This window comes from Onychostruthus taczanowskii, unplaced genomic scaffold, assembly GCF_017590055.1.
Source record: "Onychostruthus taczanowskii isolate IOZ18803 unplaced genomic scaffold, ASM1759005v1 scaffold60, whole genome shotgun sequence".
In the NCBI taxonomy this organism is placed as follows: domain Eukaryota; kingdom Metazoa; phylum Chordata; class Aves; order Passeriformes; family Passeridae; genus Onychostruthus; species Onychostruthus taczanowskii.
The window spans coordinates 5082628-5105334 of NW_024503680.1; the positions used below are offsets into that span (position 1 = coordinate 5082628).

Sequence of the window (22707 nt, forward strand, 5' to 3'; positions counted from 1 at the left end):
AGTGGTTCCCAGCCACCCCCCAGGGAACTTCCAGGATCCCTGCCCGCTCCGGAGACGTTCCCGGCACTTCCCTTGGCACTGCGGTGGCTGCGCAGCGAACGGTGGCTCCCCAGCGCCCCTCGGTGCCCCGGTCACCTCGGTGCCCCGGTCACTTATGGCACTGCCGCCACACTGCCGCGATGCCGGAGCGGACACACCGCAGCAGCCTCCTGCCCGGTCACGGTCACGACCTCGGCCCCAGCCGGAGGCTGCTGGCCACCATCGGCCAGGTCACAGCTGCTCCCGGGGAGAAGGGCAGCGTGCTCGCCGCGGGCAGCGAGAACTGGGAACCGAGCGCTCTGGATTCCCCGGCCCAATGTCACTTCCCAGAACTGACTCACCCGGGAGCACGAAGGGTCCCTGGGGAATCTCGAGGGCAAAGGGGGCGGCTGCGGAGAGAAGGGGATTTCTGGCCCCGACTCCCGTGGGCCTGGCCTGGGAAATCCCCGCGGCGACGGGCACTGCTTGAGCAGGGTCTCCTGTGGCCGCGGGCTGTGAGCGCCCCTTGCTCCCGGTCCCGGGCGGCAGCGGGGCCCGGTGCTCCCGGGCGGCAGGGGCAGCTCAGGCGGGAGCCCCTACGAGAGCCCCGGTCCCGCTCCCCGCACAGCGGGGCAGAGTACCGGGGCAGCTGCTGCTCGGGGCGGTGCCGGGGCTACGGGCGCAGCACGGGGACGCCACCCCTGGAACGGGGCAGCGACACTCCGATCCTGGCCCTGCGTCTGGACCGATCCCGACTTCGGTCCCAGTCTGATCCCGACTCCGGTTCTGGTCTCGGTCTGATCCCGATCGCGGCCCCACTCTCACAATCTGTCCTGCTCTGATCCCCAGGTCCCGATCCTGACACCGGTCCCGGTCCCTTTCCAAAGCCCCATCCGGTCCCCGTCTGACCCCGACCCGTACTCCTGTCTCAACAGCAGTCTGATCCCGACCCCGGTCCCTGTCACTGTCTGACCCCGGTCCCGGTCCCTGTCTGACCCCAATCCCGATCCCCTGTCCCAGTCTGACCCCGGTCCCGGTCCCTGTCCCAGTCTGATCCCGGTCCCTGTCCTAGTCTGATCCCGATCCCGATCCCCTGTCCCAGTCTGATCCTGATCCCGATCCCAGTCCCTGTCGCAGTCTGACCCCGGTCCCTGTCCCAGCCTGACCCCGGTCCCTGTCCCAGTCTGATCCCGGTCCCTGTCCCAGTCTGATCCTGATCCCGATCCCAGTCCCTGTCGCAGCCTGACCCCGGTCCCGGTCCCAGTCTGATCCCGGTCCCTGTCCCAGTCTGATCCCGATTCTGCCGCCTCCCCCGCGCGAGGTCCGATAGCGCCACCCAGCGGCGGCCTGGCCTCCTCGGCACTACAACTCCCGGCCTGCCCTGCGGGGCCGTACCGCGGGATGTGCCGGGAGCCGGGGCAAGCGGCCTTTGCCTCGGCAGGCATGGCGGTACGCTGCCGCGCCGGAAAGCGCGCTACGTCGCCATAGCGACCGTGCTTCCCCCTCCTCCTCTTTGCGACGGCGCCGTGCGGTAGTGGCGGGTGGCGCCTTTGTCCTGGCGGCGGCGGCCTGACGGGGCACCGGGTCCGGGCCGGGAGCGGCGGTGAGTCTGCGGGTCCGGTACGCGGAGCGCCCGAGCGACAGGTTACGGCAGCGAGCCCCGCAGAGGGCCCGGTCCCTCCCGGCGCTCGGCTGAGGCCGGGCCGGGCGTGCCTCGCGGCCTGCGGGCGGGCCGCGCCTCCGCCTCGCGTCCGGGCAGCGCGGGATCACCGGGATTGGATGGGGCTGCTCCGCACCCCCGCAGCAGCCGGTGTGCGGCTTGAGCGGCGCTGGCAGCGCCCAGGCCCGGACGGAGGTAGGGGAAGCAGGGGCGGGAGCGGCGGCCGCCGGTGAAGCTCCGGCCGGGGGTCCCTCCCCGCTGCCCCGGGAGCTGCGGCGGGCCCGCGGCGAGCGGGGCCCGGGCGGGGCGGGGCGCGTTCTGCCGGCGGGAGGAAGGCGGAGGCGCTGCCCGGGTTACCGAGTGGGCGGCCCCGCGGGTGCCCAGGTGCGGGGGGCCGGGACGGGCCGTGCCAGCGCTGCCCCCGAGGGCCCTTTCGGGAGAGCGCGGCTCCGCTCCGAGGGAAGCTCCCCGCTCCCCGGCGCCTCTGCCTCCCGTGCCCGCTGCTTCTGCTCTGCCCCAGAACTTCACGGGGACTTGTGTCGTGTTTCGCTTGTGGCAAATGAGTGGCAATATCCCGCTCCAGCAGTCTTGCTTCCTTGAAGCTGTAGCGCTGTTAATAAACAAGTCTGGTTTTAAATATAAGATTTTTTAGAGAGATGTGGCTTTAATTAATTTCCAGAGGATTTGTTGGCTCGTGAGGTGCTGCGGGCTGTACTGTGGTAGGACCCGCAGTTACTGCACGGGGAATTGGCACCTTTAAACTCTGCCGGTGCCTCTCTGGCTGCCTGTACAACAAGGCTTAATGTGGCACTTAGGTGTTCACATGATGTAGAGTGCCCAGAGGTGGGACAACATTCAATTATTCTGGTCTTATGATCACTAAATGGCCCTTAACTATGTAATGTGCTGCGTGGTAAATGATAAGAGGCAGTGAATTATCTTAGATGAGAGTTCTGATTTACTGATTGTTTTGAAGTGGGAAAATAGCTCTGTTTTTCTTAACGTGGAAAGTTCTTGCAGCCTCTTCCTCAGACACCCCCTGCTGTCCCCACCCCTAAGGAACACAGCTTCCTTCTTACAGCTTTTTATCCTGAAAGTGAGATGTCCTGCCAGCAGCCACAGGCCTGTTTGACACCTGTTTGCCCTGTGTGCCTGTGCACTGCATCCTGCTCTGAATGGGAACTTGGGCTGGATGGTGCCTTCCATGTTTTATTGCCTCTTATTCATTTTGAGGGAATTTTGAAAGTTTCTCGACCCTCAACTGATGAGAACTTGAGCTGCGATAGTGGATAGTGCATTTGTGTAAAAAAAAAAAAGGGATTTGGTACTTCTCTTGAGGAAGATAAAACTCTGTGTATGTGCATGGACAAACTTGCAGGGGGATTGGGGCAAATATGATAGAGGAGATTAATTTTGTTGGATTTTGTTTTGGGTGTTGGGTTTTGTTTTCCTCACCCCAGATCTGGCAGTTAATTAAAAAAAGTTGATTAGATAGGGAAGTGTTCTCTGCAGGGTTTCCTAAAAAGGGGCAAGAGTGATGCAAATGTGAAGTTGATTGATCTTTAAAGGATAAATAAATACATTTTTTGTGTCAGATGTGGAGTAGATGTATTTTTCATGTCAGTTAAATGTTGCGAAATATTCATATAGAGTCGACTTACCTATTTTGACATTTGATTTATTTATTTAGAGAGGACTTTGAAATTGTATTTACTCCAGGCTACTGTTAGGGAGTATCTTGGTTGTAGGCATTGCATGATTAAAAAGAGAAGTTTCTGTTGATACACTCAATTTCATCATCTTTCTTTTTCCAAGCTTCTTGCATGTAACAAACAGAAAATCCCATCCTGCATTCCTGTAGGTGAATGTTTAGGAAGTAGAGCAACTTTATTAAATAATTCTCAAACTTTTAAGTTCACCTTGAAAGCTTCAGTGTTATTAATTTCTTTAAGCTTTATCTAATGGTGAATTTTAAACCAGAAAGTGTGAATCCTGGGGATGGTGTTTTTTGTTAGCTTGGCAGTGTTTGTTATGTTATTTTTTTTGCTGGGGTGTTTTTTTTTATTTGTTTGGGTGAGTTTGTGCAGTGAATGTTGCTGACTGCTCCAGCTGTGTGCAGGGGTGTGGGCTAAGGGAATGTGCTTTTTCTGCATGGGAGAGGTGAGGAAGGGTGCAGCATTTACCTGGGGGGGGTTGAATTCCCAGCTGTGGACCCGCCTGCTGTGGGAGCTGACATCTCCATGGGGACAAGGCTGTGCTTCTAACAGAGATGCAGATAAGGACCTGTGCTTTCTGGGATTGGAAAGCTGAGATTTCACATGTAGTGCAGTGATCAGGTGTGGTCACTTAGGAGTATTTCAGCACTATTTCCTTATGCCTCGTTCCAAGCCCTGCTGGAATATTTGGGTGCTGTTATGCAATGTTGCAATGAGTGTTTCCTTTCAGCTTATTAAAATGTCGCATAAATTTCAGTATTTCTTATCAGTGGATTGAAGAACTAGATGTGACAACAATGGGCATGTTGAAAAGCTTAAAGTTAAGGAGATTTAGTGGAAAATTAGTTTTATTTGTATCTTAGTTTGGAGTCAAACCGTTAAAACCTATCTGCAAAATAATTAGGTTTGCTACCTTTCAGTATTACAGAAAAGCTCAGCCAGAATGCTGCAGTGAGTGATTTTGCCCGACCTCTGTGTCCCTCGTATTAAGATTTCTCTGGAGCGAAGTTTGCGTCAAGCAGACCCAGTTGGCTTCTAGTCTGCAAAGCTGTTAAGTTTAATCTTGTTCCAGTTTAATTTTGATGTCATGGATTGAAATTATATGCATGGCCATTTTTTTTTTTTTGCGAAGAGTTGGATTTGGAACGAAAGCAAAATGGCTCGAGGACGCAAGAGCAATAGCATCAAACAGAGCGACTTCACTAACAGCACCAATCCTCAGGATTTAGAGAGAAGACTTTTTGTCGGCAATTTGCCCACAGACCACATGACTCGTGAAGAAATGGAAGAGATATTTTCAAAATATGGCAAAATCAGGGGTTAGTATATTATCTTATGCCTTTTTGTGGCAGGGATTTCAGGGAGAAATATTGCTTCATGCTTGTCAAATGCTATTTGATGATGATGACAGGAGTGACCAATGTTGTTCCTAAATAGTGACCTTTTAATGATAATTTTCTCTGCCTGCATTTTGTCAGGAAAAGAGATTCCTTCAGTACAGCTCAAATGTAATGCAAATATATCAGCTATGTTTTAGCTGTTAGGGTTGCGGTGTGATGTCACAATACTCTTTCACAGCCTCTAAATCAAATCTTGGTCACTTCACAGGCTGAATTTTGGTCACTGCCTTGTCACAAGGAACTTGATCAGAGTCTTTGAGCTCTGCACTTTCTCCTGGTGGATTTGATTTTCCCGGGAAGCTTGCGTAGTGGTTTCTGGGTAGAGTGCAGCTGGTGGGGTTAGCGATGGCCGGGTGTGGGTCAGCACTGTCCGCGGTTGTAACCGGTCTTGCCCTGCTGTTAACTCTTGCAGCCCTCAGCATGTACCATGGCTATGGGTTCGTGCAGTATGACCGTCTAGAAGATGTCCAGGCCGCTCTGGACGGTGAGAAGGGTCGCCTTTATAAAGGGTATAGATTAGGTAAGGAAAATGCTCCTCGCTCTCCTGACCCCAGCATGCGTTCGGGAGAAAGGGTGCTGTTGTTTTAAAGCCCTCCTCAAAGGTCACAGTGTGACACTTGTCCGGCCTTAGTCTCAATCAATTTAAACAGAATGTGTTTGCCTCCTGAGTTCCTGTTGTGTGCTTCACCTGCAGTGTGGCTCACCTTGCTGCCTGCGTCTTACCCTGAATTTTTATGTGTTAGTGTTTGGAAAGCTCTGTTAGCCTTGAGAACAGAGAAGAAACTGTGCAGCAAGTGAGCCCTGGAAAGGGATCACTGAACGTCCAGCGCAGGGTTTAATAACGTTTGTAAACCAAAACTGGGCTTCATCTTGACATGCTCAAAGGAATTGGTCACAGTGCTTAGTGGCTGGTTGGCTAAGTAAACTTAGCTGGGATTTTTGCACAAGTGGAGCCAGCCTTTAAGCAGTGCTATAAATACTGGGTGCTTTAAAAAGGATATTTTCATAAAGATGAAGATAATTCTGCTAAATGTGCTGGGAGCAGACTTAAATGGCCATGAATGGTTAGAAATCCACGAGTAATCTTTTAAATGCAAGAAAAAAATTACTTTCAAAGTAAGCCTATGATAATTTGAAGAAAAACAGTGTGACTTTAAAAAGAATGACAGGAGGAATAAATAGTAACCTGTGGGAAGGTGTATGTGCAGTAACAAATAGGAGCCTGAAGATGGAAATGAAGGCAAATAGACAAGAAGGGTAGAACGATACAAGAAATGGTGTCGAGCATTATCCAAGTGTAGAGGCTTAAACAGGAGCAACTTTGGCTGGTTTAGAAGCTAAGGGTTACTGACTGGCAATGATAAAATTTCTAACTCAGAAGACCAGTTAATGTTTCTGCTGTTTGTTTTTGAAGAGGCAGGAGATGTGTTTAATGTAATTTCCATTTCAGTAGAAAAACCAAAAAGGTAAAACGGCAGCTACCAAATCTAGAGCTCTCAAAAGAATTAACGTCAGTGAGGCTCAGTGAACTACTGACCTGCCTAGTCTGTTACTGGTGTTTTTCCACAAGCCTTGGAAAACTAGGGAGTTTCCAGGGAGCTGGTGGAGTGCTGCAGGTGAGCCAATAGGCAGGGTAAATGGAATGAGCCTGGCATCAGAGCCTGGGAACAAAGGGATTCTTTCACCTGACACTGATGAGAAGGCAGTTGATTCGTGTCCATCAAAATAAATCCTGTCTTAGTTACTCTTATGGTACTGCAGGCGCTAGGGCTGGAAGCAGCAGTGTTAGTGTACAGATTGCTGTGTTTGACTTGATAAGAAACAAGTGCAGTTAAAAACAACAGAGTTAAATGGATTTCAAGTGAATCTGGAATGGAATAGGTGTAACGTGATGGAATTTCTCAGTGCTTTGAGTGGTGGTCTAGAAAAACCGAGTCCTGGCCATACAGGGCTTTTATAAGTGACTTGGAGAGAAAAACATGTTTTAAAAAAAGGATGAAATAAAGACGATTGAGTCACTGATGGTGAAAGGACCTGGACTTCCTATCCTGGATGCAGACAGACCTGAGCTTTAAGTGAAGCTGACAGGGAAGGTCTGCACCCAGCCAGAGTGCTTTGGTCATCCTTGGCTGTGCAAAACACAGGTGTGCAAGTAGGGAGGTTTTGGTACCTGTGGGATTTTGCTGCTGGAAGAGTGCTCAGTTTTGGTATGCCTGGTTCAAAAAGGATAATGCTGAATTGGAAAAGCCTTGAAAAAACCTGACAGGTTTAGAATTCAAGAACAAACCCAAGGAAAAATCTCAAGAGAAAGGAGTGATGTGATCTCTGTGTTACAGAAAAACCTGGGGGTCAGGAAGTTTTAGTGTAGTAGGCATATGTGTGACAGTGCCTTAAATGTGAATAAAGACTTTTCTCTAACAGCAGAGTAATTGGCTTCTGGAGTAATTTATTTGATCTGTGATGGTTTCTGTGCTCTGAAGACTTTTAAATTGGAATTAGATGCTTTGCTAAAAGATAAGCACTAGTTCAGTGCCACTGCTGCACTTGAGATAGATGGATTCCAGAAACTCCTGTCACCTGTGTTTGTTCAGAAGCTTACACTGTGTGATTACAGTGGCCCTGTCATCTCAAAATCCTACAGGACAGAAGACTTTTTGTTTGGGCTTTTTTTCCCCGAAGTTTTGTCAGTGTTCAAATACTTAACTTGTAAATGCTGTTGGCATTAAATAAAATGTTACTAAATGTGTTTGTTTTGCACAAGAGAAGGATCCCTGTCAAAGTTTTTTTTTTTCTTCTAGTAAAATATTTTTGTGGAGATCTAAATACTTTTTTTTATTTGAAAGAAATGTGTTACCGAGTGTAAAATCATAATAGGTTTCTTCAATGGCATCTTAAAACAGAAAATAAAAATAATCTTAAACCAAAGAAAGCAGCTAGTGTCTTGCTTAAAGATAACACTTGACTTTAAGGGGCAAAATTATCAACTAAAAAATGAATGCAAGGAGAACAGTTACTTCAGTTATGCAGTCTGAGTATTAAATACAATCATTAATAACACAGCAAGGTAAAAAGTTTTGGGAGAGTTTAACTCCACTGTAGCATTATACAAAGTATTTCCACAAATGCACAGTAGTGTTTTCATATCTTTACTAGTAAAATTACTTAGAGAATAAATGTCCTTCCAATGTAGTTTGTAACAGTAGACCCTGCAGCTGTATTTGGTCCTGGGGAGGTGCTTTGGGGTCCTGTGAGTGGTGTAATGCTGCAGTTGTAGTTAATGTTCAGATTGCACTTGCTTCTCTGCCCCATCTGAGAGGCAACATGCTGCTTGATTGACATCAAGAATAAAAATTGTACTTGATCCCTTAATTACAGTTTTAATCTTGAAAATAATGAAGGATAGTTTGGGATGTTACAGAAGATATTAAGGCTGAGTCTGCCTAAAGACATCACAACATGTTTATATTCTCATGCAAGGGCTTTGAAAATGGTTAATGCAAATAACTCATCAGAAATGTTAATTGTTGATGGATTCTGGGGGAGCAGATAGGGCCTAGATTTGGGTTGTTTCCTTAAAAGGTTCTCAGTAAAATGTCCAAAGTCACATTGCTGTTTGCTCTTGCCCCCCTCCAGTGCATTATTTCATCTCAGCTGTCACGGGAGGCTTTGAGAACAGTGTGGGTCCCTGCCAGTTCTGGGCAACTTCACTTTTGTGGGTTGAGGACAAGATTCTGTTTCTTCAGCTCTCTTCCTTCTTTGTGTTTCCCTTCATGGTGTTTTTCACAGAGATTCTCAGAAGCCAACCAGTTTTCAAATTTCTGATCTGTTGCCTTAGTCTGCATCACGTTAACAATGGTGTTTTGAATGCACCATGTTGACTTCCTAAGGAGCCTGTGTTCCAGGCTCCTGGATCCGTTTCTCAGTGCTGGGGGCCGTGTGCCTTAACACTGCAGCAGTCTCTTGGAAGGCAGTTGCACATGCCCCTTTGAGAGCCCTTGGATTATTGCCAACAAGGGTGTCGGCATGCTCCGTTGAACAGGACTGGCTGTGAACTTAAGACTGTGCTGGCCATCATTCCTTTCTCGGAGGTTTGCAGACTCTGCTTTTTCTCCTAGAGTCCATGAGTCGCTTTCTGCTCGCTCATAGACTGCAGAAGAAAGAGGTTCTCTTATGGAAGGAAGAGTCTGGATGTAGGCCTGAACATGCAGGGTTAAAACTTCACCCAAGCTGTCCACCCTATTTTGAAGTCAAAGAAATCCATGAAATTTTCATTATGTTGTACTCTCTAAACTTAATAAAAAATTGTCAAAGTGACAATGTCTCTCTGCTGAATGGATTTCCTTGCACCATCTGGATGTTGTTGAGCTTAAGTTGCTTTCATTTGAATTGTGCTGATGATCTTTTTTTTGTTTCATAGCATTGAACAGATGGGTTGATTATTCTTTACAGATATTAATAAAGCAGTGGAAAGAAGAAATATGAATAAGGCTTCATCAAGGTCCAGTCCCACACGAAGGTAAAGTACCTGGAAGCAGTGAGTTATACTAGGAGTTCAGGCCTTTGGGGCATGAGCCCAGCGGCCTGTGCTAAATGTCTGTGTCTCTTCCCTACTGCCACCTCCCCAGTCAAACAGTGATGCTCCAGCAGGAAAGTGTCTGCTCCACCTCTGAGAGCCCTTTAGGCTTGTGCACCTTGGGAGGCACGAGGGAAACCTTGTGTCTGCTGCCATTACTGCAGCCCAGCATTCAGTTTTGCAGCACAGGCTGTAAGAGACTTGGGAGGAAGAATACACTTGATGTTTGCTCCTGCCTCCAAGGATCAGAGAAGCCAAGACATATCTAGAGAATGCCAAGAGGCTGCAGTGTTTCTAGTGGAGAGGATCTTGGGATCTTGCCTCTTCTGATGCTGAAAGCTTCCAACGCTGCCATGAGACTGGAAAAGAGTGCTTGAGCAAAACACAAGACAGAGCGAATGTCTCTTGCACGGTCCTGTCTGCCCATGTGGTTGTGTTATCAGAGCCTGGAGCCAGCCCCCCTGTGCAGTCACCATTGTATTCTCCAGCTTCTCCTGGCTTCCCACCCTGCAGTGGGCACAGCACCTTCACCTCTTTCACCTCCTTTGTGTAGGCAGCCACAGGCAGGGGGAAAAGATACGGCCTGTCACAGGAAGATGACTTCAGTTTCCTTTCCACAGCATCACTAGGAAGCGCACAAAGACATGCTGCAGTGTTGTTTGGTACAACAGCCTGTGTGCCTCTGCTGTAAAGCCTCCCATGAAAAAGCATGGGACTTGTTGGACTTGAAGGTAATTGAGGTGCCACGTCTAGTGTGCTTTACTAGCTTGAATTGTTAAATTACCAAAAATGAGGGAAAAGTGCAACTAGCAAGATATCTACACCATTAAAAAAAAAAGGCAGAGAATGAGTAGCTGCAATTCTTGGCACCATCTAGGATTTTTTGCACTGCACTTAATCCTTCATAGGGCCAAATGTGCTTGCAGACACATCATGTGGGCATCAGGCCCAAGAAGTGCTGGGATTCCTGTGGCAGATGCAGCAAGTCTTTGGCCTGGGCTGTGCTCGGTGCTGATGGTAGGACCCTGGGCGTATGTGAGCAGCAGGCACTGATGGCTCATCTTTGGCCTCAGTGCCACCTGTGCTGCAGCACTGCTGGGGTGAGGGGCAGGCGTCTGTACCATGAGCACTGATCCTTGGACTGCACTGCAGAGGGACAAGCACAGGCACTGATGCCATGGGCATTTCAAACTATGTCATCCTGCATGTGTACAAGAGCAGGTGCCTGTGCTGCAGTCCTAAGGAGCACTGGACATGACTGAACAGCAGCCAGAGGCTTTGGTGCCACTGTGACATGCACTGGATTTCAGCTGGCACTACACCATGGCCGTCACATGTGGTTAGCACCAGGTCCCAAGCAGCACTGTGGGCACATGTGGCATTGGGGTCACAGTCATCAAGTCCTGGGCATGGCTGTGATCAGTGGGCTCTGGACCACGCTGTGGCCTGGGAACAGCAGCTGCCGCTGCCAGCGCTGCAGAGCCGCACGCTGCGCCACACACAGCGGTGCTGAGCCAGCAGGGCCAAGTCCCAGGCAGATGCAGGCGGTGGTGCTGATGCTTCAGGAGCCAGACCACGGTGACTGAGGTGTGGGAGCTGTGCCTTTGTGCTTCTGTCTCCCTCGAGCAGGGCAGCCACATGGGCACAAGAGCTGAGGGTACCTGTACCACATCTCTGTCGCAGTTGTGCGTTGTTCATTCCGGATCTATTTGTCTCTGCGGATAATGAATGTGGCCTGTTCTGGTCACCTCCACTCCAGCTGGAATAAATGTCATATGCCAAACAATTCCCCTGCATCTGGTTGTTTTGCTAAATGGTCTCACAGCTATGGAAAGATCAGTTACTCAGTATCCATTAGAGCAAGTCAGGAGATTCCCCTGAGCTTCCGCCATCATTCATTGTAGGTTTTGCGGGAAGGGGGCTATGATGTGTCTCTCGCAGGATGTGGTTTCAATGCAGATCACAAACAAAAAGTGGATTTATATGTCCAAGAAGCTGAAGGAGTTTACACGTGGCTGTCTGCAAATTCATTATGTCACTTAGAGGATGAGGCTATGTGTGCTCTTCGTGGCATCTCTATTTTGTCCCAAAATCTGATTTGTATCTGACATGCAAACAGAGAACGCCAGCACTCTTATGTGTTCCCAGCACAGCTGGGTGTCTGACACCAAAATCCATGCACAGACTGCTCTTCCATCTCATTCCTGTCACTCTGCCTGACACCAAACTTGGGCTCATCTGACTCGTTCTCTCCAGGTGATCTCTATGTGACTGCACTGCAGTGGATGCAGACTTATGGTTCTGCTTATCTTTCATAAACTAGATTAGGCTGTTTGAGGACTGTAAAAGTCATGTCAAGTATGGGAAATAAAGATTCAAAAAGCTGGGGTTTTTTTCCTGATGGTTGTCACTATTTGGGGGGAAAAAACAGTCCGAACACATGAAGCTCCAACGTTTCTCTGCAAGATTTTTTTTTTAATGCTTTGTTTTGACTACAGTGAAGTTATAGTCTTCTCTGGAAAACAGAATACAACCTGGAAAAATCCTATTGCTATGGGAAAAGATGAAGACTGGAACATTATTCTTCCTTGCCTCTGAAGACTGCAGTATAAAGTCTGAATGAGATGGATCATTCAGATCCAACAGAGAAGCCTTTTGTGGCCACAAAGGATGCAGTGCTGGTTGGGTTTAGTATCCTTTTAACCAGGGCATTATAAGCATAAGACTGGCTTTCTACAGAAACTGTCCCTCAAATCCAGGAGAAGGCCATAGCTGTCTTTGCTTTCTGTCAGCTGCACAAACCCAACCACAACATGGAACCTGCAATGTCTTTCCTCACAAGCTGCTCCTTTTTTAATCATATGCCAATAACATTACTTCAGGTGTTCTGCTGTCATTGACGAGCAAATTTAATGGATCCCTTGAACACTCCTGGCTATTGCATATATGTGGGTATTGGCCTACATCACCTTAAATTCTGTCAAAGAATTTGCCAAACACGATTGATAGATCATCTGTGGCTGATGCTGGAGATCAGAGACCTTAAAATGGTGGTTTCTGAAGTGCCTGTTCACTTCACCCACAGGTGCTCTACACTTAGTCTCCATTAAGGAGCTTTCTGGGTCTTGTTTGGCTGTGCTGAATATTAGAATTGAGAACCTTCTCCAGACTGCTTCAAAATATGACTTTTGGTCAATGTTTGTTGTTGTGGGGTAAGAGGGAGGATTCAGCTGCTATGAAAGGTGACTTTGGCACCTCAGGTAAGAGATGTAAGGGTGACTGTACTCGTGCTGTTAGCAGGCTAATGGAATTTCCCTGGTGTTTTCCTCAGAGAGCAATACGCCTACGGGGATGGCCGAGATGCCAGGCGCGACCGCTCCCCTCTTCGGGGGAGCCCACGGAGAGACCCCCGAGATGGCAGGGATGGCAGGAACGGGCGAGATGCTAGAGACGCTCGAGACATTCGAGCTAGAGACATGCGTGATGCCAGAGACCACAGGGACCCACGGGACCTGCGAGACCCACGGGATATCAGGGATCCAAGGGACTTGAGGGACCCACGTGATGTTAGAGATCTTCGTGAGCCACGGGACCCACGGGAGCCACTGTATGATCGATACAGGGATCCACGGGATATGAGAAGTGCACGAGATGTGAGGGATCCACGGGATATGAGAGACCCTCGGGACCCTTTGTACAGGTAAACTCTCCAAGATCCTATTTGCCAAAGTGATGTTTTTATGGCATTTCTAACGCAATTGTTTGAGTGGCGTCAGGTGTTTAAGGAAATCACCCTTGGCTGGGGACAGTTGGGTGCTGATCTTTGTCTTGTGAGGAGCAGATGGGTACCTCAGAAATTAAACTTGGGGGAGGTCTGGGTGTGATGCTTTGGCCAAAGTCGCTGCCTGAGGTGGTGCTGCAGGAAACCATTGCTGCTTCTGAATGTTGCAGACGAGACGAATCTTACGACCGTTACCTGCGCCTTGACGACTACTACCGGCGCAAGGACGACTCCTACTACGACCGCTACAAGGAGCCAGAGGGTGAGTACCTGCACCACTTCAAAGGAGGGGTGCCACGGTGCCACAGTTGTGCTGCTCTGTGCCCCTCTGAGCAGGTCTGAAGGGTGTCACTCGTCCTGTCCCTGTGGCTTGTTTCAGACCGCCTGAAGCGCGAGGAGCGGCGCCGGGAGGAGCTGTACCGTCAGTACTATGAGGAAATCAAGAGGCGTTTTGATGCAGAGAGACCCGTGGATTGTTCTGTGATAGTGGTGAATAAACAGACAAAGTAAGAAAATAGTTACAATCGGTTTTATTATTGCATGGTAGAAGAGAATGGATTTAAACTTGGTCCTGCCTTGAGGCTCTTTGTCTTAGAGGCTGCTCTTGAGGAGTGTGGGTTTAGAGTCCCCAGGAAGCTACAGCTCCCGTTTTTCTTCTGGGAATATATGCTGATGAGATGAGGAAATGTATCTTGTGCTTTGCTTGTATTTCCCCGATGTAATCTATTGCAGTACCTTCTGATACTTTTATACCTACTCTTCATATAAGTCTATAATTACCAACTACAGGTTGTAGGGGCCTGTGCTTGTTTTTCATGGGTAGCATGATATGGAACTTAGGAATATGTGCCAGCCAGGTGACAGTACAGAGCAGGGGTCAGTGTGGATTGGGGGTGTTAGTTCAGAGCTCCTGCTGGATCGGTTCCTAGGGCAGACACCACTCATTGCCATTATTCCAATGTGCAAGAAACACAAAATCACTGCCAAAGGTAGTCAGGGATGGTATCAAAAGCAGGTACAAGCAGTAACCAGGGTGATCTCCTATGGCTGGCTGAGCACTTCCTGAGTTCACAGCGCAGGCACTCTGTTGGGAACAGGAAGTACACCTGGTACAGCAGTAGAGGGCTTTAACAATGTCACCAGTCTCATGTCTGTATCTTTACAATTAAATATACTAAAGAATAGTAAATATGTAAATAAATCACAGACCTGGCTTGTAATCTGAGAAAAATGTTTGTTGGGGGAAAGTTAAAGCTCTGTCTCCTTCACCCCTCAGAAAAAAGATCAAAAGTTGCTTTTCTTTAACTTTGCTGTACATGTGGGGCAGAAAGAGACAGCTGGCACTTGCCTTATCTGCTGGTAGAAAATGGAGCAGGAAGTGGAAACAGGAGAAGCAGTGAAACTAGAAATAAACTTCTGATGGAGTTGATTACCTATTGGAACAAATCTTGAGAGGAAATTTTAGATCCTTTATCCCCTGGTGGCTAAAATTCTTTGGAAGATATTCTAATAGACCACAAGTTATTGTGCTTGACCCAAGAATTTATTTTTTTTTGTGCCAGAGGGTCAGCTTAGTATCCCAAGAATCATTTAATCATTTTGGTCTGTAATGGCTACAAACCTTAAGAGCTGGAGCTGTTCATAAATCTTGTATTGAAGCTGTACTGTATATATATATATATGTATGTGTATATATATATATATATATATATATATATATATATAGTACTGATGTCACCCGCTATAGACCTGTTGAAAGATGACTCCTGAATGCCTTAGATACAGTAATTTGACTTCAAAGCTCTTAAAAAGATGGTTAAAGGGGAGACAGTTTTAATCACCATTACAGACTTCACCTCCAAAGACAATAAAATTACCCTCTTTCTTGAGGTGTGGGTGCACACAGAGTGAATTTGTCAGACTTTTTGTGCAGTCAGTATTGCAGGTTTGGTTCTAAGTAAAGTAAGCCTAAAAAAAAACCCTGGCGATTCAAGCTCAGCTTTGTGAGCTGTGTTTTGTGCCTCAATGGGGAAGTCTGTAGGACAGGGTGTACGGGAGCAGTGGATCCAGAGGTGCTGTTTTGGCAGTGGGTTAGGGCAGAAAGCAGCTAGTAGAAAAGAGAAGGCCAATAGGGAATGAGGCACATGTGAACAGCTGAGATACTGAGCAAAGCAGGAGTAAATGAGTTCTGTAGGTTGGCTCCTCTGCTCTGTACCCCTTGGACCTCTGCTGGTGGAAATTCCTTCCCCTAATGAATTCAGTTGAAACACATTTATGTGTAAACAAATTTGTAATAGTGTAAATCCCTTTGCAAACACTGTTTCTCAGCTCAGCTAAGGCTTGATTTGTAATTTATTTTGGTTGAACTGAAATGACTGATTCAGATCAGAATAAGGGCTTTTATATTGCTATAATGGGATTGCTTTAGTAGTGTCCTGGTAAACGTCATGAAGCTGGGCAAGTAATCAGAATAGCGAATCTGGGATGGTGGAGAGGGTGCAGTGCCAAGGTTTCTGTCTGTGTGTGACTGATTTGTTAAATGCTGCCTTTGCTTTGTGGTAGGGAGTACGCAGAGTCCGTGGGGCGGAAGGTGCGGGACCTGGGCATGGTGGTGGACCTGATCTTCCTCAACACAGAGATGTCACTGACACAAGCCCTGGACGATGTGAGCAGGGGAGGGTCTCCTTTCGCCATTGTCATCACCCAGCAGCATCAAGTTCACCGTTCTTGCACTGTTAACATCATGTTTGGCACCCCACAAGGTACTAAGGTCTCAGTAGGCTGGGAATTGTGTGGTCACACTGAATCTTTCTTTCAGGCAGAACCACATAGAGCAAAGTGCATCCTTGCTGTCACATAAGTAGTCATAAATGACTTGACACCTTGTCATAAATGTGAATATCATTATTTAAAAGCTTCCATAATATCCTGTTTGCCCCTTGTCAAAAGGAATGTCTAATTCCTGCCAAGAGGGAATCTCATCTGTGTTCTTGGCTCCTAACACTGCCAGCCTTTGCTGTGTTGGGGCAAGTCATGGACCCCAGAGCTGCACTGCTCTGGGAGATCTATGAGTAATACCAGCCCAACCTCACTCTACCACTTGTTGCTCTCAGAAAGAGCATGTTGGGAATGCAGCAAATTAAAGGACAGATTTTAAAATCAAATGTGATTTAGTAAGGATGTGGTAATGGTAGAGATTTGATAATGAAACTGGGAAGAGTTATAAAAAGATAAAACTACAAAGTGTTATGAAAAGATAGATCTACAAAGTGTTTGGGTATACAGGCTCCACCTTCTTAGCACCTTTACACTTGTCACATCACTTTCCATCACAAGGTGTGACTTGGTTGTTGCATGAGGGTGGGTGTAGGTACTAAAAATGCCTTGTCAAAATGTGATTAGGGAAAGTAGCTGTTGCTCTGATCATAGCAACATGTAATGTTCATGAAATCTGTCAACACAGGTGACTGGTTTGACCACGGCTGAGCTTTCAAAGGTTATTTCTCCTTTACTGTGTTCCCAAGTAATGTTCTGTGAGTTCATCTGGGAGAGGAAACCTCTGAGTGCACAGTGCTTGGTGTGTGCTCACTGACTGGAGAAGCCCAGTCGCTTTTAGCATCAGATGCAGATGTGATAGGAGAGCTCCCTCATTTCCTGCAGACACACAGCTCACACACACTGTCACTGGGCTTCCCGCTACCCTTGGGTTTATTTCTCAACTTCTTTGGTTTAACTCCTGTTAAACCTTTGGCAGGAGGCCAAAGCTTCTTTTCTTCACTGGATCTGCTGGTGTATCAGACGAGATGGGAGCCCCAGTCATAAGCTCATCCACAGCTCATTCCAGAGATTAGAGATGGTCCCTTCAACTGCTCCTGGCCACCTTTGCATGCATGTTTGTTTCAGGGAACTCTTTCACAGTTTGTGCAAAGCCTAATGTTCAAATGAACACAAGTTTTCTGTTAGGAGGAAAAGGCTTGCAGGATTTGATGTTCTGCAGGTGTTAAAATGATCCTGCCCAAAGCTTTGGGTACTTTTGGGAAGGTAAAGGCTCTTTTGATCTCCCAGATTAACTCTGTGTTCAGGTGACTGTTCATGTGGGAGTTGGAAATAATGACCTCAAAACCCACCATTGAAATTGCCCATTACTCACTTTATTACAGAAGAATTTTGATTGCTGCTTGTTGCCTCAAGAGTGGTGAATGTGGGCAGCCATGTGACACTGAGCCAGTGCAGCTCCCTCCCCAGCTGCATGGGCACATGAGATGTTAAGGCACTGGCAGCACAGAAACAAACATATTCCCATGGCTGTCCTCCTCTGGGAAGCATACAGCCTTCAGAGGGCAAGTTTTGGATCTGTCCCAGGGTTTAGCAGTAAAATTACTGGGTCCATCTCATCTCGGAGAACTGAGGATTTATGTGAGAGGTAGAGGGAGCTGCTTTCCTTTTAACAGGTGAGAGACAAGAAGGACATTTCTGGGCTGAGCCCTCAGCTGTGGAAGGAAAGGCTGGCCTTGCTGGCTGATAGCTGTGGGCCTTCTGTTGGCTTTGAAAATGTAATTGTTCCCGTGTGCCTGGGAAGTTCCCAAGTCTGCACTGACACTCCCTGAGCAGTGCCTGCTGCTGACTGGGCTGTGCTGGCAGGCACATGAACAGCACCTCCAGCAGAGTCACTTTGGGTCACTCGGAGCATTTCTTCCTTTGTGCAGAGCACCGCAACATGCCCCAGGCTGATGCCATGGTGCTGGTGGCAAGGAATTACGAGCGCTACAAGACAGAGTCCCGGGAGAAGGAGCGGGAGGAGATCGCCCGGCAGGCTGCCAAGATGGCAGACGAAGCTATTCTGCAGGAGCGGGAGCGCCCACCCCCCATGGAGGAGGGTGTCAGAGGAGGTCACCCTCCCGGGATCCAAACTCTCTTGAACCTGCTGGCAGACAATCGCTATGTGACTGCTGAGGAGATAGATAAAGTCATTAATTACCTGAGAGACCGGAAGGAACGGTTGCTGCGGGGCAGCACTGAATCTCTGCAGGGTAAGTCCCACAGCCCCAGACAGATTTTCCTGCGTGGTTTGTGGTCCTCAGGGCTGGAACAGGAAAAGAGTCTTGGGACTGCAGAGGAGTTTGGGAGCATAATATCCTCATGTAGTACCTCATTTTACTGAGATGGATGTGTTGTTGCATGCCGTGAGACAATTTAGAGTATTCATGTGGAAGACCTTTTATGCTGAATTCTCTTAGGGCTGCAGCAGGACTGCCATAACTGGTTGGGCTGCTACGCTCAGTTCTCTAGAGTGGTTTGGGTTCCCAGAGCTGTGCAGCTGTGATCTGAGGGTAGATGTTTACTGATCCAGTGTCTTTGGTAGCTGTTTCATTAGTTTTCTTTAGGTGTCCCTTCAAGACCATTTGCAGAGCTTTAACCACCTTTCCTTTCTTTCCCAGCACCCATGTCAAGACAATCTTTGGGGGCACCTTCAGGATCATCACTGGGTAGTCAGTCCAACCTTCCAAGTTCTCAGGCTCATCAGAGTTCACAGCCTCTGGTCTCTACTCCTTCTGTTCCAGTGTCCTCTTCTACTCCTCAGCAGGAGCTTCAAGCAAAAATCCTCAGTCTCTTCAACAGCGGGGCGGCGGCGGCGGCGGCCGCTGTGGCAAACAGCGGTCCTGCGGCCTCCGCGGGCTCTGCGGGCAGCACTCCCAACCAGAACTTTGCTAACCTGGCCAGCGGGCAGCCCCGGCCAGCACAAATCAATGCTGGAAATTTAAACCAGGCTCAGCAGAGATTGCAGACTCCAAACACGCAGCTTCCTACCCTCCCGGGCCCTTCGAGAAACGCAGGTCCCAGACCTGGAGCTCCTCCACAGCCTCAGCCGCTCTATGGTCAGCACCAAACCCGCCTCCCTGCGCCTGGCAGCGTGCCCGCCCAAAGGCCGGTGTCTTCTGGTATCAACTTTGACAACCCCAGTGTACAGAAAGCCTTGGACACCCTTATCCAGAGTGGTCCTGCACTCTCCCACCTTGTGAGCCAAACCGTGGCCCAGGGGCGAGCGGGGTCCTCAGCCCAGCAACCGATGGGTGCCTACCAGCGACACTATTAGAGCTCAGCTGTTGGACCCATTCCCCTTCCCTTTGCCATTCCATACTTATAGCTGTTAAAGAATTCTCCCATCCTTGACCGGGGACAGATGCCCTGGACATGCATGTCCTCTCCACTCTGGCGAGAGCATACCCCCTGCAGCATTGCTGCCAACGGTTGCTGGCGCTGCCCTCCCTCTCCTTGGTCTGGTTAGCAATGTTTGGAGCAGAATGCTCAGTTTTCTCCAAGGCACGATGTGCTGAACTGTGTTGGATCATTGGTTGTCTTGTCCCATCCCAGAAGCTGCCACAGCATCAGTCCTACTGCATTTTCCTTATTCCCAGCACCTGGTGCACCTTCCCATTGAGGTGCAGTCTGGGCTCACTGATTGGTCTCAGTGTAGTTTTGGATCATCAGTTTTGATGAATTAGGGGACTGAACAGAGCAGCAAACTGACGAGCCTTGGACACCCACCAGTGTGGAATGGGCACTATTTTCTTTGGATTTTTTTTTTTTTTTTTAATAGCATATAAGCCATTTGGAAAGTCCAGTGATAGTGCTGGCAGCCAAAATCATGAAGCACATGCCTGACCACTGCTCAGTAACCAGGACTGTGCAGTCTGTCCACAGCTGGCCTGCCTTGTCCAGGCAGAGAGGCCGGTGTTCCTGACCACTCACAGAGACTGGCAGCTGTGGGCTGAGCACACATCTGCAACACAAGAACTTCCAGCCAAGGCAGAGATTTCAAACGGTCTGTCAATTTTCCTACAGTGAGTAATCAGTGTTAAGATCAACCTGGCAAATTTGATGTGTAAATTTCCTTTTCTTACAGTGTTTGGCACGTTGTTAGCTGCAGCCACACTGATGAGCTGCTGGCTCTCCCTGGGAACGCCTGTCACCAGCTGTTGGGGGCAGTGCTGCTCCATCAGACCTGTTGCTATTGATGGATGTTTGGTCCATCTGAGGAGGAGAGGCAGTGCCAAGATGTTCATACCATAATTTTAAACGTTTTTTCAACACTTTGGTGGCTGCAGCAGACAGTGCAGTGGTAAATCAGGCAGTGATTTCTCACCGTGTTTTTACTGGGAACATACTTTGATACCAGAACACAAAACATCACTTAGCTGTGTGGTCCTTCCCCATCATGGCCTTCTTGCAGTCTGTGGACTTCCTGCAGGGAACTGTGAGATACTAAGAAAGCAGTGGATTGAAGCAGAGGATTTTCTTTGTCCCAGGTGGTTTGTGTTGTAGCATTTCTTTTATCTCTGTGCTGTTAACAAAAGGACATTACTTTCTAATAAAAGTCAGAAAAGTTTCTTGTTGCATTTTTTGACACTTGAGTACTCTCAGAATACATCTTTTCACTGTTTGCTGTTACTCTCCTCTCCCACTTAAGCTGTGTGGAAGCTTCACACTGGATGCTGAGCAGAATGTGTGTGGACCTCACAGGTCCTGACTCTTGCACAGCACTGGGGTGGCCTCAGGCAGATGTGGTGTGGCACAGCCAGTGTGAGGAGTCCAGAACCTCTCTGGTGACAGGTGGTGGGAGGGGACAGGTCCAGGTCAGTGCCACAAGCCAGCGTGAGGTCAGGGCTGCCAGTCCCTGTGCCTTCAGCACTGGTGTCCCATGGCTTCGTGCTACGTCACCCCACAGGCTGAGTCTGGACAGCAGTGTGTCTGTCTGCTGTCTCTCCTCCTGTTAGGTCCCTTTCCCTACCTCTACAATCCTGCAGCCAGGTAGATCATTTGGTGGGGGGACCTGAAATCTTTGTGAGGTGAAATGTGGGAACTGCATCCCTTTGGAGAGGCTGTTCCTCTCCTTATGCTTTGCTTCCTCTGCAATCTGCACCCTGTCAGGGCTTGCTCCATGTTATTGAAATGGTGCAAAATAGCGTGGAGACCTGGAAGCAAGTGAAAAGTTCCCGTGCAAGTAGTGAAGGGTGTAATAAAATCATTTATTGCATTTTGTGCAGACAGGAGTCTAGAAAAATGAATACAGGTAAAGCAGTAAAGCAGTAACAGGGAGCATTCAACAGCTGAGGAGCCACTCCTCCATGAACACCTGCACAGAGAACATGGGGTCTGCACCGAGGCGGCCTAATGCACAACACTGAAACACACACAGAAATTAAATGCAAGCCTATTGGGGTTTTTTTTTTTTTTGGTTTGCAACCTGTTTTATTTACAAGGTTTTAAACTTAATTGCATTGCTCTGCACACAGATTCTCTAAAACACAAAGCATTCTAGGTCACTACATGTCTATTGAAATATTGCACTCGAATAAAAGTCACTTGAATGGACAGAGAACATCTAGCTACAGTGATTAAAAGAGTATTGAATGAACCGACTTTGTGATAACATTCATAACAAATATATTGCACATGTAGCACAGAAAGTGTTGTAACCAGCAGATCTCAGACCTTTCAGTCTTTCTGCTAGTTTTTAGTCCTGCTACACAGAGGAGGGTCTTGACTCTTCTAGTGCAACTCTTGCCTTTGTGCAGTCTCTTGTCCTTCTCGTCCGGCCACCGACCAGCATCTGCCCAGGCTGGATGCTGCCTGTGCTTCCTGTCCCTGCTGCCCTGTGGCTTGCTGCCTGCGTTGTGTGGTGGCCACAGCAACCTGAGCTGCCCTCCACAGTGACCTGAGCTGCCCACTGCCTCTCAGGGGCCAGGACTGCTTGGCCCTCTTGCAGCAGGGACTGGAGCACGTGCCACCAGCGCTGTGTGCTGGCCGAACACTCCTGCCGGCTGTGGCCACGCTCCAGCCCACCCTCCCGTGGGTTGTGCTGCTCAGTGCTGCTCCAGCAGCAGCCTGCCTGTAAAACAAACTGGGGGGTCAAGACCTTCCTGTCTGGAACAAAAACCGGACCGTGTCTGCGCATGTGCCAAGGAGGAACTTGCATGTGTACCAGAGGAGGACACTGTCTTCACCACGGTGGAGCGGCAGAAGGGTGCTCCATGGGGAAACTGAACACTCACAGAGGCCAAACGTGCAGGGCTGGGTTTGTAAACTAACATGCAGTGCTGTCTGCTAAAACTGGCCCTCTCCAGCCGACAGCGAGGGGACACGCTGTGCAATCCAGCTCCTGTCTTGCCACAGCCAAACTGCCTGGCAGGGGTGTGGGAGCAGCCCTGACTGTCCAGAGCTGTGCCCCTGCTCTTGCTGAAGGAAGGGGAAGGAGAATGCCTTTTTTCAGCAGTAGTGATGGAAAGGAATGGCCCTCCTGCTCCCTGGGGGAGCCGGGACCGTGGCTTTGCCGTCAGGGTGGAAGTGATGCTGAGGGGAATGGGATCCACTGGTGATGCTGGGGGGATGAAGCAAACCTGTCAGAAGTGTGCCCTGGCTGCTCTCACCGCTGCTCTGCAAATTCCTGGCTGCCCTGTACCTGCAGCCAATGGAGGAGCCTCTCACCTGGCGCTGGGAGGGTGGGTGCTGTCTGCAGGCTCAGCAGAGGCTGTGCATAACCTGTCCCTGCCCTCTGCCCT

The 22707-nt window shown here is 48.9% G+C and overlaps 1 protein-coding gene across 4 annotated transcripts; it reads left to right on the forward strand.

The window, feature by feature from the left end:
• The first annotated feature begins 1506 nt into the window (after positions 1-1506).
• On the forward strand, positions 1507-20528 carry NCOA5 (nuclear receptor coactivator 5). Of its 4 annotated transcripts, none has more exons than XM_041419200.1 (10): positions 1524-1621; positions 4526-4712; positions 5206-5313; positions 9243-9309; positions 12698-13066; positions 13318-13409; positions 13527-13653; positions 15710-15909; positions 17854-18177; positions 18586-20528. In XM_041419200.1, the coding sequence occupies exons 2-10, from the start codon at positions 4550-4552 to the stop codon at positions 19239-19241; spliced, it is 2106 nt and encodes a 701-aa protein (XP_041275134.1). In that variant the 5' UTR covers positions 1524-1621; positions 4526-4549; the 3' UTR covers positions 19242-20528. The 4 variants fall into 4 exon arrangements, with proteins under 4 accessions (XP_041275137.1, XP_041275134.1, XP_041275138.1 ...); XM_041419202.1 differs by lacking the exon at positions 1524-1621 and adding an exon at positions 1743-1873; XM_041419203.1 differs by lacking the exons at positions 4526-4712; positions 5206-5313 and having other exon boundaries at positions 1507-1621.
• The last annotated feature ends 2179 nt before the right edge of the window (positions 20529-22707 follow it).

Bases quoted from the DNA above. Each gene is read 5' to 3' on its own strand.
- NCOA5 (XM_041419200.1), top strand. From the start codon at position 4,550: ATGGCTCGAGGACGCAAGAGCAATAGCATCAAACAGAGCGACTTCACT. The intron at 13,410-13,526 runs GTGAGTACCTGC...GGCTTGTTTCAG, and splicing joins CCGCTACAAGGAGCCAGAGG to ACCGCCTGAAGCGCGAGGAG. The intron at 18,178-18,585 runs GTAAGTCCCACA...TTTCTTTCCCAG, and splicing joins CAGCACTGAATCTCTGCAGG to CACCCATGTCAAGACAATCT.